We start from the raw sequence: 19,985 nt of genomic DNA on the forward strand, positions 1-19,985 counted from the left end.
TCACTCTGAGAGCTGGCTCTGAGGGAGCTGGATCAGGAAAAAAAAGAGAAAAAAATAAGCAACTGTGGTGTTTCACTGTGTCTCAGACCTGTGCACACACAGATGCAAAAAAAGGAGAAAAAATAAACAGCTGTGTCCTCACTGTTGAGACTATTGCTGAGGTAGCTGATATCAGTCTGTGCACAATACCGTTGATATAGTGATGGGAACATGGGCCTAGATACAATTATTTCATGCAGTCTGGCTTGTCTCAACTAGCCTTTGAAATATACAAGGTCAATTGCATTTGAGCAACAAACGCTGACCTTGCCAACGCTACAAGTGACTCCAGCTGAGCCTGTCCCTTAAAGAGGACATACATGATAAAATCAAATGCTGTGATTCATCCCTCTCCTCCATCAGCCCCTTACAAGTTTCCAGAATATTCTCCAAGTCATCGCCCAGCAACCAATCAGCGAACCGGCCCTGCTGATTGACAGGGGTATTGTCCATACATGCCATAGAAAACCACAAGCGACGCTGATTGACGTGTAAACAGACTATACATTGGGCGGCTGCCGAGTGAGCTGCGAATAACGTAAGGGAGGGCGGATGGCAATCAACCAATAGGATGAAGGGTCGGGCGGTTACGGTTGAGTCCAGGACTGAGTTGAGCGTTGGGCGATTCAGTCGTTGCAATGTCTGCAATCAAAGCTCTCAACCCGAAAGCGGAGATCGCCAGGGCCCAGGCTGCCCTCGCTGTTAATATTAGCGCGGCTCGAGGCCTACAGGATGTGCTGAGGACGAATCTGGGGCCGAAGGGAACCATGAAAATGTGAGAAGCCGCGGCCTAGTGAGCGGAGCGAGCCGGCAGCGAGAACACGTGCTCAGTGCGGATGAGGCAGGAGAGGGAAGGATTTGGAGGGTGGACCGGAGGGTCGAGGAAACGATGAAGAGAAAGGGAAGGGGTGAAGGGGAGAGTCCGGGAGTGGGTGAAGGGAGGGCAGGGTAAGGGTGGGGCCGAGGAGGGGGAAGGGACAGGGAGGGTCGGGATGGGGGGGGGTACAGGGGGGGGGCTGAAGAGGAATGGGAGGGCTGAGTTGATGGGGAAAGGATGGCATGGGGCTGCTGAAGGGAGGTCAAACGATGGCTAAGGGACCGGCTGAGGTCGTGGGGTGGGCAAGGGACATCATGGGGCTAGTGGGAAGAAGAGATGTGAAAGGTACATTGCGAGGGACACTTTTGAGGAGATGCTTAGTCTGAATTCTGAAGAATGAGGGTAATTTTGTTGAACCTGAAAAGATTTTTGTAGCACATGACAGGATGGATATGCGTGTGATGGAATCCAAAACTCAGGGGCATCTCAGATTAATGGATGGGTCATCTAGAGCTGAAAATGTGTCGCTGGAAAAGCGCAGCAGGTCAGGCAGCATCCATGGAACAGGAAATTCGACGTTTTGGGCATAAGCCCTTCATCAGGAATGCCCGAAACGTCGAATTTCCTGTTCCTTGGATGCTGCCTGACCTGCTGCGCTTTTCCAGCAACACCTTTTCAGCTCTGATCTCCAGCATCTGCAGACCTCGCTTTCTCCTGGATCATCTAGACCCAAGATAAGGAATTTCTTGACTCTTGGGTGATAAGTCTTTGAAGTTCCCAACTGTAGAGGAATCCGCAAGTCCCTATAACATGCTGTCAAGAAGTGACCCAATTTTGTCTCATTCTTTGCCTGTCAATGATATCCCAGCTATCCTCTCTGTTACCCCTCTGCTAGAGTTTTCATTTTCTGCAGTAACCTGAGATTTCCAGAAAGCATTTGATAAGATGCCAAATTGAAGTACCTCATCAGTTTTCCTTTATCCACAGCACTTATTCTGAGGTTTTGATTAAAGTAGTTTTTCCCTTCCATAAAACTTTAGATTCCCTACAGTGTGAAAACAGACCATTTGGCCAAAAAGTGCACTCTGACCCTCCCAAGAGTAACCCACCTAGACCCTTTCCCCTCTGACTAATGTGCCTAACACAATTTAGCATAGCCAATCCACCTGACCTGCACATCTTTGGATTGTGGGAGGAAACTGGAGCATCTGGAGGAAACCCACGCAAACGTGGGGAGAACGTGCAAACTCCACACATACAGTTGCCTTAGGCTGGAATCGATCCATGGCACTGAGGCTGCAGTGCTCACCACTGTGCCACCATGCTGCCACTGTATTATTTCTCTAATTGTCTTGAATTAATCAAAGTCGCCATTGTTTGAGATGGCTTTTCACATTTTCCCTGTAACTGGTTTTTATTTTTATCTCCCACCTTATTTAATTAATGGAAGTACATTTCCTCTCTCCCAATTGACTGTAATCTTCTCCCAAATACAGAAAATGTTTTCACATTAAAATCAATACATAATGCTGCCACTAGCTATTTCTTCTAAGGCCTATGACCTGGTTCCATTGGGCCTTTGGGGCTTGTAAGCTGATCACTTCAATTTTGCTCAGTACCAGTTTTGTAAGTGTTCATAATTTGGTTGTGAAAATTTAACAAATGCTTACAGGTTGAAATACACACTATTAGAACTCCCAGTTAAGAAGCTGCAATCTTTTTGTCTTCAGGCTCGTTTCTGGTGCTGGGGATATCAAGCTCACCAAAGATGGTAATGTTTTGTTGCATGAAATGGTGAGTGTCATATAGTTTCCGTAGAAATAATGTTAGAGATTTGGGCAACTATAGTTGCATATTGCTGTATCTAAATGAAATAACTCCACAGAGGGGCCAGGATCCCCTCACCAAGTTATTCTTTGTTAATACGTTCACAATACGTGGATTCTGACCAGCTAGCTCAGAGCTAGTCCCTAGAGTGAGCCAAATCCTGAGACTCCAGTTTATTTTTTTTTCTTTACCCCACACTACCGCCTAACTGCGATAGTGCGTAATTTTCCCCAGTGTTCCATGCTGTGTGACACAGTGAAGAACATTAAGTGTGTAAATCTTTATTTATATTCCACTACCAGGAAGAAAAGAAACATCCGAGTGGCCAGTGACAAGCTGTGCCCTTCTCGAGAGAGGACAATGCTACGTGATTGAGATTCCTGTTTTTTTATGTCTCTGGTGTCTCAGGGAAAGTTAGGCTCCTAATTGCAAAAGTCTGCAGTTCCACAAGCTGTTAAGAGAATTACTCGTTGCTTTGAGACTCCTGTTTATATCTGTGAGTCAGGAATCCCTGATTGGGGTTGTTATCTTGGGCCAATTAGGGAAGTCTTAGTCAATGAGGTCCAACTGGCCCTTGTTCCAATCAGTATATGAAGTCATAACTAGATGCATATTTTGGGACTTGAAACGCGGTCACAATTGGTAAAAGAGGTAGATTTTAAAGGAGAACTTAAGCAGGAATATGACTGTGCTTTGGGCTTCAACAGTTGAAAGCACAGCTTTCTAGTAGTCTAACGATGACTGGAAAGTACACTCGGCCAGAACGGGAGTAGTATAGATATCTTGGACAAGGAGGGATATAAAAATGAAAATATAAAAATTCATGATGCGTTTCTATATCCATTGATTCTAAATCTTAGACTTGTGCAATGTGTTCACGCAATCTGTTTACACCTTTTTGACCTTAAATCTGCCCCCATCTTTGCTCCTGTATTGAAAATGTCATTCATGCTTATCTTATCTTGAGACTTGGCTGTTCCAATGCATTTCTGTCTTGTAATGTTGAGGTAATTCAAAACTCTACTGTAAATGTTTTAAATTGCCGCAAGACCCATTTTCCTGCCAGTTCTGTGCTGACTGGCCTATGTTGGTCCCAGTTCTCGTCTTCATTTTTATATCCCTCCTTGTCCAAGATATCTATACTACTCCCGTTCTGGCCGAGTGTACTTTCCAGTCATCGTTAGACTACAATTGCCTGCTGTGCTTTCAACTGTTGAAGCCCAAAGCACAGTCATATTCCTGCTTAAGTTCTCCTTTAAAATCTACCTCTTTTACCAAACTTTTGACCTCATATCTCCTGATGTGGCTACCTCATTCTTGATATTGCAATGTTTTGATATTTAATTAACTATAAGTTGTCATTGTTGCAATTGTCTTGGTTTTTCAATTAATTTAGAGTTGAGTTGTTTAATGGTTGATGTAACTCATCTGGCTGCATAATGTAACTATTCAGCTTGTGTTTATCCCACCTTTTTTTCCTGAGGGTGATGAGGTGTGGTTTTTGTGGGTGCTGATAGTTCCTTCAATTAGCAGTATGACTTATGCTAATCTTGGACACCAGAGTTATCCATACCTGTACTTTTTCACATTGTTAAGAATAAGACACTTAGTTCTCAGTGACATGTATGCTATCAACACCTATATTCATTGGGAACCCTAACTGGAAAAGGTTGAAAAACTTGCACTGATGTTCTGCATTTTAATATTTGTTTAACAAATGTTAGTTAGATAGAAGAGGTGTTTCTGCTCATCTGACTGTCCAAAATGCTGAAAATGTGTTGCTGGAAAAGCGCAGCAGGTCAGGCAGCATCCAAAGAGCAGGAGAATTGACGTTTCGGGCATGAGCCCTTCTTCAGGAATTATGCCCGAAACGTCGATTCTCCTGCTCCTTGGATGCTGCCTGACCTGCTGCGCTTTTCCAGCAACACATTTTCAGCTCTGATCTCCAGCATCTGCAGTCCTCACTTTCTCCTGATTGTCCAAAATACCAGGAATTGGCTTGAAACAAGAGCTAAGCCAATCAGGTTATGTTCCAAAGAACATCCATAAAAGGACAATGGAAATCTGGAAACTTCATCAAAATAAAACTAAGCTGTGGGTCAGTTGAAAAATTTGTTGAAGTTCTTGGAGAAGTTTCAGAAAGTAGTTGGGGCAACATGGTGGCACAGTGGTTAGCACTGCTGCCTCACAGCGCCAGAGACCTGGGTTCAATTCCTGCCTCAGGAAACTCTGTGTGGAGTTTTTCCTCTGGGTGCTCTGGTTTCCTTCCTCCCACCACAAAGATGTGCAGGTTAGGTGAATTGTCCATACTAAATTGCTTGTAGGGTTAGGTGCAGGATTAAATGTAGGGGAATGGATCTGGGTGGGTTGCTCTTTGGAGAGTCAGTGTGGACTTGTTGGGCCGAAGGGTCTGTTTCCACACTGTGTAAGTAATCTAATTGATGTGAATAAGATTGGCCATAGTCCAATTGCGATGTGGAGATGCTGGTGTTGGACAAAGTCAGAAGTGCGATAACACCAGCTTATCAGGTTTACTTAACTGGAATTAACTTGCCATTATCTCTGTGCCTATATATTCTGCGCCTGTGCGCCTTCCTCCACTTCATCTGACAGAGGAACCGCACTTCAAAATTGTTATTTTAAATAAACCTATTAGATTGTAACCTGATGTCATGTGACTTCTGACATTGCAGAGTTAAACTGACTTCAGTTGAATAGTCTCTTGATCTCTTTCTAGTCCTTCAATGAGATAAAAATCAAAATCTCTGTGGAATGTGCTGTAAGGTATTACTTATGAAAATCCCAATTATTCTGCAGCAAATACAACACCCAACAGCTTCTTTAATAGCTAAAGTGGCAACAGCTCAGGATGACATGACTGGTGATGGCACCACTTCCAACGTACTGATCATTGGCGAGTTGCTGAAACAAGCTGATCTCTACATTTCTGAGGTAACAAAACCACAACCATGTTATGTATTTAAATTAATAAATTACTCTGGAGGTGCAGGTCATGTGAATCTTAGCCAAAAACATTTCTTTGGTTAAACTGCTCACAGGACTGTAGCAGATGAAGAAGCATGTTCATAATTGATTTATAATTGGTATAAGAATAAATTGTGTGTAACTGGGGTGACCAAGGGCACCCATATTTTTTAACCTTTAAATTCTTAAATGCATTCCTCAATTTAATCCTGACCATGTTGTCCCTTCTTGTCCAGAAATTGAGATGGACATAAATAAAACTGTTATTAAATGCTGAGTTACTTTATGGTGGGTTGAAGAGCCTGTTCTTGTGCTGTGCTTTATCGTGGAAAGTAGGTCTGTGGGTCTGATATCTTCTATTTCACGAGACTGCCTTGTTGCTTAAATATCACTTCTGCAAGTTATACAGTGGCACAGTGGGCAGCACAGTGGTTAACACTGCTGCCTCTCAGTGCCAGAAACCCGGGTTCAATTTCAGCCTCAGGCGACTGATTGACTGCGCGGAGTTTGCACGTTCTTGCTGTGTCTGCGTGGGTTTCCTCCGGGTGCTCCGGTTTCCTCCCACAATCCAAAAATTGCCTGTAGTATTAGGTGAAGGGGTAAATGTAGGAGAATGGGTTTGGGTGGGTTGCGCTTCGGCGGGTCAGTGTGGACTTGTTGGGCCGAAGGGCCTGTTTCCACACTGTAAGTAATCTAATCTAATTTTTGCATTTAGGTTTTGGTAAATTTTGTTGAGTGAAACATAATGTGTTAGGACTGATAAGGTAGGTATTAAGGAGCTTCTCAGGAGGTTTTGAAAGGAAACTTCTATCAAGGAAGTCAGTGGAATGGTTAACATTGACATAACAGGTCAGTAATTGTAAATCTGGACCTCTGGGAGGGGCCCCTCGGTTCCATGATTGGTCAAATAAACGCGAGCAGCTCGGTCTGATTCAACAATTTATGATGCTGAGCATGGGTTATCCAGCAACACGGGAGGGGTTAAGCACCTCTGAGTACTCTGGAAAAGCTGCTGCCCTTAGCTTAAACACCGGCAACAGTTATAGGTCTTTTAACAAACAGAACAGCCTTAATTGCAAAAATAATACAATAAAATTAATACAAATAGACATAAAATTAAACCAATGATATTTCCTGGAAACTGACCTGTTTTGTGCATCATTATGTCCGGGGCACCGAGTTTCCGAGGTCAATTTAGGATACTTTAATAATGTCATGGCTAACTTATTTAATTCATACTATGAACAGGGCATTGTTTGCTAATCTCTTTTAATTAGTTGAGGAATGTAGTTTTCAGAGTTAAAAGTCATTATAAACAAAATTGTTAATTTGCTCCTAGAAGCCATTTTGTTTCTTGTATTTTCTTAAGTTAGTAAAAGCATGCATTAAATGGTTACTCCTGACAACAGCCTAAATCCAGATTTTAGATCCTCTTACTAATTGTAGAGAGCTTGGTGTTGAGGAGTTAGGATAGGCTCAAGGTAGAGAAGGAGAGGTCAAGTCATGGCGGGATTATTAATCAAAGATGAAAATTGCATCATAATGTAACTTTGTTCAGCAACATATTGAGAACTTCATTTAGAGTATTGCTCCGTTTCTTTTCAGGGCTTGCATCCCAGGATTGTGACAGAAGGGTTTGAAGCTGCAAAAGACAAGGCTCTTGAGATTTTGGAGCAGGTGAAAATAACCAAAGAGATGGACAGAGAGACGCTGATCAATGTTGCGAGAACATCATTGCGCACCAAGGTGCACAAGGAATTGGCAGATGTCTTAACAGAGGTATTCATAGATTTAAAATTCCAGCTACTGAGCCTTCAGTGTAGCATCACATTCTGTATTTTCTAGATATTCAGGAAGTTTCCATTGCTGTTTAAAATGAAATTCCATCATTTTCTTTCTGTCCTAGTTAGGTATTGTCAAGTAATTGTGTTATCAGTGCATGACTAAATTCTGCATTAGCTCTTGTGTAGTTAAAGCAGCCAGACATCATGCTAGATTATCTTCACTTGATTGAAATTTGTGCCGTGTCCTGTCACAGTAACATTCAAAAGGTGAATACAAGTTATTAGAGGTATGGGCATTGCAAATCTTGTAAAGTTGTGTATTGAAATTGCAATGTTCACCTTCATGTCGCATTGGAATGTAAGTTCGTCACAAAAATCCCCCTGGAGATATCATGGCACCAACACTGATAAAATGTAATTGCAGTGTGCCGTAATTACCTGGCCAAGATTCTATATGAAAAGTGGATCTTGGGGGGAATAGTTGGTTTGTATAAAAATGTGACAAATGTATATTTAAACTGGGACTAAATTTATTTTGTGCATTCTTTTCCAGTTAGCCTGTGGTATTTAACTTAACGGCAGACAAGATTGTTTTGCTGTCTCTCATTCTTGCATGAATTCTTAGGATGAGTAAAGTAATGTTTCTAATTTGGTTGCATATTAAGTGTGTAATCTCCGAGGCATTATTAAGATTGTGTTGCATAATTTCATTATAAAACTGAATGTCTAGCTATGTAGTGTTTGATCATTTCTAGGCTGTAGTCGATGCTGTGCTGGCAGTGAGGAAACCAAATGAACCCATTGATCTCTTCATGGTTGAGATTATGGAGATGAAACACAAAACTGAGAGTGACACAAAGTAAGTATTAACCAGTGAAAGCTGACTCCAGTGAGTGGCAGAATTAGCTATTATGACCATTTTGCTGATCATTGAGAACCAGCTTAGAATACATAGAACAATATGGCACAGAACAGGCCCTTTGGCCCACAATGTTGTGCCGAACATCTATCCTAGATTAAGCACCCATCCATGTACCTATCCAATTGCCGCTTAAAGGTCGCCAATGATTCTGACTCTACCACTCCCACGGGCAGCGCATTTCATGCCCCCACCACTCTCTAGGTAAAAAACCCACCCCTGACATCTCCCCTATACCTTCCACCCTTCACCTTAAATTTATGTCCCCTTGTAACACTCTGTTGTACCCAGGGAAAAAGTTTCTGACTGTCTACTCTATCTATTCCTCTGATCATCTTATAAACCTCTATCAAGTCACCCCTCATCCTTCGCCGTTCCAACGAGAAAAGGCCGAGAACTCTCAACCTATCCTCGTACGACCTATTCTCCATTCCAGGCAACATCCTGGTAAATCTTCTCTGCACCCTCTCCAAAGCTTCCACATCTTTCCTAAAGTGAGGCGACCAGAACTGCACACAGTACTCCAAATGTGGCCTAACCAAAGTCCTGTACAGCTGCAACATCATTTCACGACTCTTGAATTCAATCCTTCTGCTAATGAACGCTAATACACCATAGGCCTCCTTACAAGCTCTATCCACCTGAGTGGCAACTTTCAAAGATCTATGTACATAGACCCCAAGATCCCTCTGTTCCTCACAGAATGTAGAACAGTACAGGTTTTTCAGCCCTCAATGTTGTGCTGACCTTTTATCTTACTCTAAGATCGGACTAACCTACATACCCTTCATTTTACTATCATCTATGTGCCTATCCAAGAGTTGCTTAAATGTCTCTTATGTATCTGACTCCACTTGCACTGCTGGCAGTGCATTCCACGCACCCACCACTGTGTAAAGAACCTAACTCTGACATCTCCCCAAAACCTTCCTGCAGTCACCTTCAGATTATGCCCCCTGTTGATAGTGGTTTCCACCCTGGGAAAAAGTCTCTGGCTATGCACTCCATCTGTACATTTCGTCATCTTGTACACCTTTTTGAGGTCACCTCTCATCTTTCTTTGCTCCAGAGAGAAAAGCCTCAGCTTCCTCAACTTGCCTTCATAAGACATGCCTTTTAGTCCAGGCAGCATCCTGTGCACCCTCTAAAACTTCCACATCCTTCCTATAACGAGGTGACCAGAACTGAGCACCATATTCAAGTGTGGTCTAACCAGGGTGTTATAGAGCTGCAACATAGCCTTGCGCTTCTTAAACTCAATCCTCCTGCTAATGAAAGCCAACACACTATACTTCTTAACAACCATATCGACTTGGGTGGCAACTTCGAGGGATCTGTGGATGTGGACCCCAAGATCCCGCTGTACCTCCACACTGCCAAGAATCCTGCCTTTTAACCCTGTACTCTGCATTCAAATTTGTCCTTCCAAAGTGAATCACTTCACACTTTTCCAGGTTGAACTCCATCAGCCATTTATCAGCCCAGCTCTGCATCCTGTCCATGTCCCATTGCAACCCACGCTAGCTCTCCACACTATCCACCACTCCTCCAACCACCGTGTCATTGGCAAACTTAACTTACCCACCTTTTCCACTACCTCATCCAAGTCATTCATTAAAATCACAAAAAGAGCAGAAATCCCAGATCAGATCCCTGCAGAACACCACCGGTCTCTGATCTCATTGCTGAATACTTTCCACTTACTACCACCATCTGTCGTCTTTGGGCCAGCCAATTCTGTATCCAGACAGCCAGATTTCCTCGTATGCCATGCCTCCTTACTTTGAATGAGTCTACCATGGAGAGCCTTGACAAACGCCTTGCTAAAATCCACATAAACCATATCCACTACTGTAGCTTCATCAATGTGTTTTGTCACTTTCTCAAAAGAATTCAGTATGGCTCGAGGCATGACCTGTCCCCCTCAAAGCCATGCTGACTATCTCTAATGAAACCTTGTTTTTCCAAATAATCATCAATCTTGTCTCTTGGAATCCTCTCCAATAGTTGCCCACCACCAACATAAAACTGACTGTGTTCTGTAATTCCCAAGGTTATCTATATTCGCATCTTGAACAAGGAATGGGTAAATGAATAGGAAGGGTTTGGAGGGATATAGGCTGGGTGCTGGCAGGTGGGACTAGTTTGAGTTGGGATATATGGACGGGTTGGACCAAAAGGTCTGTTTCCATGCTGTACATCTCTATGGCTGTATGAATAGAATTTGCCACCCTCCAATCATCTGATACTACTCAAGTGGACACTGAGGATGCAAAGATCATCGCCAAAGATGCAACAATCTTTTCTCTTACTACTTGTAATGACCTTTGGTATATCCCATCTGGCCAAGAAGACTTACCTATTGCCATGTTTTTCAAAGTTTCCAGCACATCCTCCTCCTTAACACCAACCTACTGGAGCATATCCGCCTCTTTCATGCTGTCCTTACAAATGACAAGGTCCATCTTACTGAAGCAAAGTATTAATTAAGGACCTCTTCTACCACCACCGACTCCAGGCACAAGTTCCCTCTGCTATCCCTGATCAGCCCAACCCTCCCTCTTGTCATCCTCTTGTTCCTCACAGTAGTATAGAATGCGTTGGGGTTTTTTAAAAAATTCTACCCTCAAAGGCTTTTTCATGCCCTTTTCTAGCTCTCCTCTATTCCTTCCTGCCTCCCAGTTTACTCCTGGTTACTTTGTAATCCTCTGGAGCCCTGTCTGATCCTTGCTTCCTCAACCTTAATTAAGCTACCTTCTTTCTCTTAACGTCGCTTGTTATCCAAGGTTCCTTCACCCTACCATCCCTTCCTTGTCTCAGTGAGACAAACCTGTTCATCATTCGCAGTAAATAGTAAACAACCGCTACATTTGTTGTGCATTTCCCTGAAAATATGTGCTCCTAGTTTATGCTCCACAGTTCCAGCCTAATAGGATTGCTATTCTTCCCCCCGCCCCTTCTTTTATTCATGGAGTGTTTGGTGTGAATTTTAAAGTATAAAATGTTGCGTTCCTCAAAACTGAGCTGGGATTTCATTTCTTACTAGCTCCATTGTTAAAAGTTGGTTTCTAATTTTTCATTTCAGTTTTTGCTGACTTCATTTTAGTCCAAACAGTTCCTAATATTTAAATGGATTGATGCTCAGGCTTCAATTTGAAATATGAATCCATAACTTGTCAGAGTTTTAAAGCACAGAAATACGTCATCAACAAACACCCATTTGTTGAAATTCCAATTACCACCACTTGTAACCATTGAATGAATGCTATGGCACTTCAAGTAAATCATGTAAATGGTTCTTAAAATTGAGGGTTCCTACCTCTACTGTCCTTTCAGGCAGGCAGTTCTCTGGGTCAAAACATGCTTCCATAGATCTACGAAATGTTGAGGCCCTTGCCTTCAAACTGCATCCCCTGACTGATCCCTCTGTTTAGGGCCAAGATTTATTCATACTGGTCTATTAAATGTTCATGATATTGTTATATTTATTGATGGTAACTGAAAATATTCTTTTTGCAGTCTGGTGAGAGGACTGGTGTTGGACCATGGTGCTCGTCACCCAGATATGAAGAAGAGGGTTGAAGATGCTTATATTCTTACCTGCAACATTTCTCTAGAGTATGAAAAAACGTAAGTGCAGTCAGGCTAAAGTTGAGCTGAATTAAAACCATAAATGTTTTGAGGCAGAGTCACCTATTGCCCTCAGACCAATCTTTTTGAGAGGAAGAACTTAGATTAAGGTATAGCAATGTATTATATAGTTATTACAATCATATCCCTGGTCATAAGAATGTATAAAATGGAAAAAAAAACCTGTATGATAGTGAAGAAGGTGTTTGGTATGCTTTCCTTTATTGGTTAGAATATTGAGTACAGGGGTTGGGAGGTCATGTTGTGGCTGCATAGAACATTGGTTAGGCCACTTTTGGAATGTTGCGTGGAATTCTAGTCTCCTTTCTATCGGAAAGATGTTGTGAAACTTGAAAGGGCTCAGAAAAGATTTACAAGGATGCTGCCAGGGTTGGAGGGTTTGAGCTATAGGGAGAGATTTGAATAGGCTAGGGCTGTTTTTGCTGGAGCATCGGAGGCTGAGGGGTGACCTTAGATGCATGGATAGGATAAATAGACAAAGTCTTTTCCCGGGGAGGGGAGAAGAGAGAGAGTCCAGAACTAGAGGACATAGGTTTAGGGTGAGAGGGGAAAGATATATAAAAGAGACCTAAGGGGCAACTTTTTCACAGAGGGTGGTGCATGTGGGGAATGGGCTGCCAGAGCAAGTGGTGGAGGCTGGTACAATTGCAACATTTAAAAGGCACCTGGATGGGTATATGAATTGGAACTGTTTGGAGAGGTATGGGCCAGGTGTTGAAAGAGGAAAATGGAGGATATTTGAGATAAATAAATGACTGAAGATATTCTAGTTGGATGAGATTAGAGATGGGAAGGAGTGAGGCAGTGGTTAAGTTGACAAATTTAAGGTGAAAATTTTAGAATCAGGATTTTTGCTTGACTTGGAGCCAATACAGGCGCAGTAACACAGGATAATTGGTGATTGGGATGAGCAGAGTTTTGGATGACTTCATGTATATGTGGTGTCCAATCCCAGTAGTAGGCCATTTGGCTTGTCATGGCTTTGCTGACTGTGTTTTGGAACAAATGACAAAGTATCATTCCTGCCTTCTCCCTGCAGCCCAGTACATTCTTTGATTTTTGGTTAGCAATCTAGTTTCCTCTTAATGCCTCAACTGTATCTGCTTCTGCCATTCTTTCAAGTAGTGCATTCCTAACTCATGCATAATTACTCAGTCTGAAATGATTTTTTTTGTTGAATGACAAGTTTTTTTTTGCCAAAGACCCCAGGCATACAGTGTAGAAAATGTCCTTTGGCCCATCGGGTCTGCACCAATATAACTGTCACTAAAGGCGCATTAATCCCAACTTCCTGCATTTGTCCCATATCCTTGAATATTATGTATCTCCAATGTTCATACAAATATTTTTAAAGGTTTCAAGATTTTTACTCTTCACTACCTTCTCAGGCAGTGAATTCCAGCACCCTCTGAGTCAAAGAATTTTTTTCTTAAATCCCAGCTGATACTCCAGTCCTTTACTGAAAACAGTCCCCTCAACCGTGGGGAGCAGCTGCTCTGTATTCACCCTGTTCACTCTCCTCAGAATCTTACACACTCCGATATTTCACCCCTCAGTCTTTGCTGCTGTGAAGAAACTGATCCGGGCTTTTGCCCGAAACATCGATTTTTTTAAAAATCTTTTTTTTTCTCCCCTGTTCCTTGGATGCTGCCTGACCTATGCTTTTCCAGCACCAATCTAATCTTGACTCTAATCTCCAGCATCTGCAGTACCCACTTCTGCCCCGAAAATGATCCAAGCCTATCTAATCTCCTAACAGCTCAATTTCCCAATCCCAGTCTGCATCCTGGTAAGCCTTTTCTCTACCACCTCTACTTTTATCACTTCCCCCTGTATTGAGGTGACCAGAACTGTACAGAGAAATCCAGCTGTGGCCTAACCAATGCTCTGTTCAACTTCAACATCACCTTTATTGTTCTTAGGCTCTCGCTCTCTATCATGATTGATGAAAGCCTTCTTAACTGTCCTGTTCACATGTTCTACTGACTTGAGAGATGTGTGAATAATTACCCCAAGATCCCTGTTTCTCTAAGCTACCCAGTGTCCTGTCTTTCATTGAAGACTTGTCATCTTGTCCCTTTTTCCAAAGTGTATCACTTCATTTATGAGGATTAAATTCCAGCTGCCACTGCCCTGCCCATCTGACCAATCTTCCTGCAATTGATAGCATTTTCTTTGCTATTAACCATCCCACAAATCTTGGTGTTGTCTGCAAACTTGCTTAACATTCACTCCATATTTTCATCTATATTACTTATGTATATAACAAACAATAAAGGTCCCAGTACTGATTCTCATTTTGCACTGCTGCACAGTGACCTCCAGTCACTCGAACAGCCTTCTACCACTGCACTAGATTAGATTAGATTACTTACAGTGTGGAAACAGGCCCTTCGGCCCAACAAGTCCACACCGACCCGCCGAAGCGCAACCCACCCATACCCCTACATTTACCCCTTACCTAACACTACGGGCAATTTAGCATGGCCAATTCACCTGACCTGCACATCTTTGGACTGTGGGAGGAAACCGGAGCACCCGGTCACGCAGACACGGGGAGAACGTGCAAACTCCACACAGTCAGTCGCCTGAGTCGGGAATTGAACCCGGGTCTCAGGCACTGTGAGGCAGCAGTGCTAACCCACCGTACCACCCACTATTACTAAGTCAATTTCTGATCCATTTTGCCAAATTTCCCTGAATTCTCAAGCAGCCTCCCATGTGGGACCTTGTCAAAAAGCTTTGCTACAATTCACAAAAACTACACCAACTGAGCTTCCCTCATCCACACACTTGGTCATGTTTTCAGTAGATTCAAACAGATTTATTAGGCAAAGCTATACTTCCTATCCTTAATGACTTTCCAAGTGGATATTAGTTGTCTTTCAGCGAGGAATTAAAACTTTGTGTCAATGTCTCTGCAATTTCCTGCCTCATCTTCCACAGCAGCTTGGATACAGTTCAACTGGGCCAGAAGATTTGTCTGTTTTTAAGCCTGACAAAGCCTCTAAAACATCCCCATTTTGCTTTCGCGCATGCGCGCACACTGCTGTAGATGTACCTGTAAGAAGCTGTTCCCAGTCAACTTTGGCCAGATCCTGTTTTATTTTAGTAAAATTTGCCTTCTCTAAATCCAAAGCGTCTTTGGTAGGCCATCTGTTTTCTTGTCCATAATTAATTTGAACTGTACCATGTTGTGGTTGCTAAAATGTAACCCCACTGTCACATTGAACACTTGCCTAGTTTCTTTTCCTCAGATCTCAGTATGCCATCCTTTGGGTCTTCTACATATTGTTACAAAAAACCTCCCTGCATATATTTCAAGAAATCGCCCCCTCTAAACCCTTGACACTATGTCCCAATTTATGTAGAGAAAGTTGGAATCCCCTAGTATAATTACCTGATTTATTCTTAAGTACCTGTAAACTGTCTACATATTTGCTGCTGAATCTGATTCCTGAAGAAGGGCTTATGCCCGAAACGTTGAATCTCCTGTTTCTTGGATGCTGCCTGACCTGCGCTTTTCCAGCAACACATTTTCATCTCAAAGTCTATACACAGGAACCTCGATTTATCCAAAGGACACGGGCAGGCAGTATTTCGTTTGGTTAATCGAATGCCGGATAACGTAGTTTAGCCCAGTATTGGGACCTTGCGATCTTGCCGGATAATGAACTGCCACACAATCGAGGTTCCTCTATAATTTGGATGTGCTACTCCAGTCTCATTTGAGGATCCTTCCACGCTATCAGCTTTTCTTGTTGCAGGATTGGATTCCTTCATTAACACCACCACCCTTTTTACACCCTCCTTTGTCTTTCTTGAAGATCCACTACCCCGGAATGTTGAGTTGCCAGTTCAGACTTTCCGCCAACCATGTTTCTCAATTCCCCAACTAATAGTCACGCAGCACAGAAACAAATGCTTTGGTCCCTGCCACCCAAATTTCTCTAACTAAATTGGTCCCATTTGCCTGTGTTTGGCCTCAATCCCTCTATACATTTCTCTTTTATTTAGCTGTCCAAATGTATTTTTAAATGGTGTAACTACTTGCATCCACCTCCTTTTTCTGGCTGTTCACTCTACATATGAACCATCCTCTGTATGAAAAAGCTGGCTGTGGGTCGGTTTTAAATCTTTTTCCTCTCTCCTTTTAACCAATGCTTTCTAGTTTTGAGCTCCCCAACCACAGGGAAAAGACCTTTTACTATTTGCCTTGCTTATGCCTGTCATGATTTTATAAACTTTCGTAATGTCCCCTGTCAACCTTCTACACTCCAGGGGAAAAGTCCCAGCTTATCCAGCCTCTTATAACTCGAGCCCTCCAGTTCCAGTAACATCCTGAGATCAGCTGGAATAAGTTTTAGTAGTCGAGGTCTGAAGTGTTTTTAAATAAACAAGTCATAAATTAAGCTTTCAGCTGAATTGGCCAGAATCAGGCAATGTTAAATGTGGAAACTTAGTAGTGTTTAGGCTCTACAATTTTCTATAATCACCTAAAGATCATAATTGTCTTAATCTGTATAATGATATTCTGAATGGTGTCTGGTGTATTGTTTTGATGTTAAATTCTTATGACTATCAATTATTGTCCTGAATTAGTCTTGATATAGCTTTTACTCAATTGGCATTTTACCTTTTGAATAAACTGCAGCACTGACATATTTGTTTGTTCCCAGAGAAGTAAATTCTGGATTCTTCTACAAAAGTGCTGATGAAAGGGAAAAGTTTGTGCAAGCTGAGAGGAAATTCATCGAAGACAGAGTTAACAAAATTATATCACTGAAGAGAAAAGTTTGTGGTGAATCTACTAAGGGATTTGTAGTTATTAATCAAAAGGGGAGTACTTTGCTATAACTTCATTATGCTTTGTGTCTTGCAAACCTTGGTCCCTCCCCTTCACTCCTGTGAAGATTTATGAAGACTCCTAACAGTCGTCATTTGTAATTTTTTAAAATTACCTCCCCTTAACTAGCCTTTACTTCAGATGACTATATCAGCAAATTGTTTAATTTAACTTTTACATGTTTTTTAGTTGGGCTTACTGGACAACACTTGTAAAATAGAATATTAATGTTCTATTTTACATCACCAGCAGAAAAGAATCAGCTGGATTTCTTAACTCCTGCCTTGGCTCATTTTATTTTCAGATGTTCTAATTTCTTGACTTAATGATGGAAATTGTCTCAATATTTTTCTCAGTGAAAGCTAGAAAATAGAACATAGAACATTAGAAAAATACAGCGCAGTACAGGCCCTTCGGCCCTCGATGTTGCGCCGACCGAAGCCTACCTAACCTACACTAGCCCAATAACCTCTATGTGCTTATCCAATGCCCGCTTGAATGACCATAAGGAGGGAGAGTCCACCACTGATACTGGCAGGGCATTCCATGAACTCTCAACTCGCTGAGTAAAGAATCTACCCCTAACATCTGTCCTATACCTACCACCCCTTAATTTAAGGCTGTGTCCCCTAGTAACAGCTAACTCCATATGCGGAAAAAAGGTTCTCACTGTCAACCCTATCTAAACCCCTAATTATCTTGTACACCTCTATCAAATCTCCCCTAAACCTTCTTTTCTCCAATGAGAACAGCCCCAATTGCCTCAGCCTTTCCTCATACGATCTTCCTACCATGCCAGGCAACATCCTGGTAAACCTCCTCTGCACCTGTTCCAGTGCCTCCACATCCTTCCTATAGTATGGCGACCAAAACTGCACACAATACTCCAGATGAGACCGCACCAGAGTCTTATATAACTGCAACATGACCTCAGAACTCCGGAACTCAATTCCTCTACCAATAAAGCCCAGTACACCATATGCCTTCTTCACAGCACAATTTACCTGGGTGGCAACTTTCAGAGATCTGTGTACATGGACACCAAGATCCCTCTGCTCATCCACACTACCAAGTAGCCTACCATTAGCCCAGTAATCCATTTTCTTGTTACTCCTAGCAAAGTGAATGATTTCACACTTAGCTACATTAAACGGTGGCACGGTGGTTAGCACTGCTGCCTCACAGCGCCTGTAGACCCTGGTTCATTTCCCGACTCAGGCGACTGACTGTGTGGAGTTTGCACGTTCTCCCCGTGTCTGCGTGGGTTTCCTCCGGGTGCTCCGGTTTCTTCCCACGGTCACAAAGATGTGCTGGTCAGGTGAATTGGCCAAGCTAAATTGCCCGTAGTGTTAGGTAAGGGGTAAAATGTAGGGGTATGGGTGGGTTGCGCTTCGGCGGGTCGGTGTGGACTTGTTGGGCCGAAGGGCCTGTTTCCACACTGTAAGTCTAATCTAAACTCCATTTGCCACCTTTCTGCCCAGCTCTGCAACTTATCTATATCCCGCTGTAACCTGCCACATCCTTCTTCGCTGTCCACAACTCCACCGACTTTATTGTCATCCACAAACTTGCTCACCCAGCCTTCAAGCCCCTCCTCCAGGTCATTTATAAAAATGACAAACAGCAATGGTCCCAAAACAGATCCTTGTGGAACACCGCTAGTAACTGTGCTCCAAGATGAACCTTTACCAACAACTACTACCCTCTGTCTCCTTCCAGCCAGCCAGTTCCTAATCCAAGCTTCTAATGCACCCTCAGTGCCATACCTCCATAATTTTTGCAGTAGCCTGCCATGGGGTACCTTATCGAACGCCTTGCTAAAATCCATATACACCACATTTACTGCTTGACCCTTGTCCACCTCCTTGCTCATCTTCTCAAAGAACTCAATAAGGTTTGTGAGGCACGACCTGCCCTTCACAAAACCATGCTGACTATCCTTGATCACATTATTCCTATCCAGATGTTCATAAATCCTATCCCTTACAATTCTCTCTAAGACTTTGCCCACAACAGAAGTGAGACTTACTGGCCTATAGTTACTAGGGGTGTCCCTGCTCCCCTTCTTGAACAAGGGGACCACATTCGCTATCTTCCAGTCTTCTGGCACTATTCACGTTGACAACGACGACATAAAAACCAAGGCCAATGGCTCCGCTATCTCCTCCCTAGCTTCCCAGAGGATCCTAGGATAAATGCCATCAGGCCCAGGGGACTTATCTATTTTCACCCTTTCCAGTATTCCCCAGACCTCTTCCCTACATACCTCAAGGCCATCCATTCTAATTACTTGTGACTCAATATTCACATCAGCAACAATGTCCTGTTCCTGAGTGAATACTGACGAAAAGTATTGATTTAGCGTCTCTCCAATCTCCTCCGCCTCCACGCACAACTTCCCACTAATATCCTTGACTGGACCGATACCAACCCAGTCATCCTTTTATTCCTGACATATCTATAGAAAGCCTTTGGGTTTTCCCTAATCCTACCAACCAAGGACTTTTCATGTCCCCTTCTCGCGGCTCTTAGCTCTCTCTTTAGATTCTTCCTGGCTACCTTAACTCTCAATCGCCCTAATTGAACCTTCACGCCTCATCTTTACATAGGCCGCCCTCTTCCCTTTCACAAGGGATTCCAATTCCTTATTAAACCACGGCTCCCTCACAAGACCCTTCACTCCCTGCCTGACTGGTACATACTTATCAAGGACACCCATTAGCTGTTCCTTGAACAATCTCCACATATCATTTGTGTTCTTCCCTTGAAGTCTAATTTTCCAATCCACGCATCCTAAGTAATGCCTCACCGCATCATAATTTCCTTGCCCCCAGCTATAACTCTTGCCCTGCAGTGCACACTTATCCCTCTCCATCACTAGAGTAAAAGTCACCGAGTTGTGGTCACTGTCCCTGAAGTGCTCACCTGCCTCCAAGTCTAACACCTGGCCTGGTTCATTACCTAGAACCAAATCCAGTATGGCCTCACCTCTTGTTGGCCTGTCTACATATTGTGTCAGGAAACCCTCCTGCACACATTGAACAAACACTGACCCATCTAACGAACTCGAGCTATAGCTTTCCCAGTCAATATCTGGGAAGTTAAAGTCCCCCATAA

At 42.9% G+C, this 19,985-nt stretch overlaps 1 protein-coding gene and 1 non-coding gene across 3 annotated transcripts in view; both read left to right on the top strand.

The window, feature by feature from the left end:
• Positions 1-615: 615 nt before the first annotated feature.
• cct6a (chaperonin containing TCP1, subunit 6A (zeta 1)) overlaps positions 616-19,985 on the top strand; it is a 41,571-nt gene continuing 22,201 nt past the window's right edge. The window contains exons 1-7 of one of the 2 annotated variants that reach the window (XM_060847738.1): positions 616-814; positions 2,587-2,650; positions 5,501-5,635; positions 7,274-7,447; positions 8,208-8,311; positions 11,891-12,001; positions 16,702-16,859. In XM_060847738.1, coding sequence (XP_060703721.1) covers positions 678-814; positions 2,587-2,650; positions 5,501-5,635; positions 7,274-7,447; positions 8,208-8,311; positions 11,891-12,001; positions 16,702-16,859 — 883 coding nt within the window. In that variant the 5' untranslated portion in view covers positions 616-677. The remainder of the gene's footprint in view (positions 815-2,586; positions 2,651-5,500; positions 5,636-7,273; positions 7,448-8,207; positions 8,312-11,890; positions 12,002-16,701; positions 16,860-19,985) is intronic. The other variant, XM_060847739.1, reaches the window with a different exon arrangement.
• LOC132830627 (small nucleolar RNA SNORA15) lies at positions 7,606-7,731 on the top strand. The gene has a single exon (XR_009646407.1). It is a non-coding gene; the product is annotated as a small nucleolar RNA SNORA15 (small nucleolar RNA).

This window comes from Hemiscyllium ocellatum, chromosome 31 (genome assembly GCF_020745735.1).
Source record: "Hemiscyllium ocellatum isolate sHemOce1 chromosome 31, sHemOce1.pat.X.cur, whole genome shotgun sequence".
Classification (NCBI taxonomy): domain Eukaryota; kingdom Metazoa; phylum Chordata; class Chondrichthyes; order Orectolobiformes; family Hemiscylliidae; genus Hemiscyllium; species Hemiscyllium ocellatum.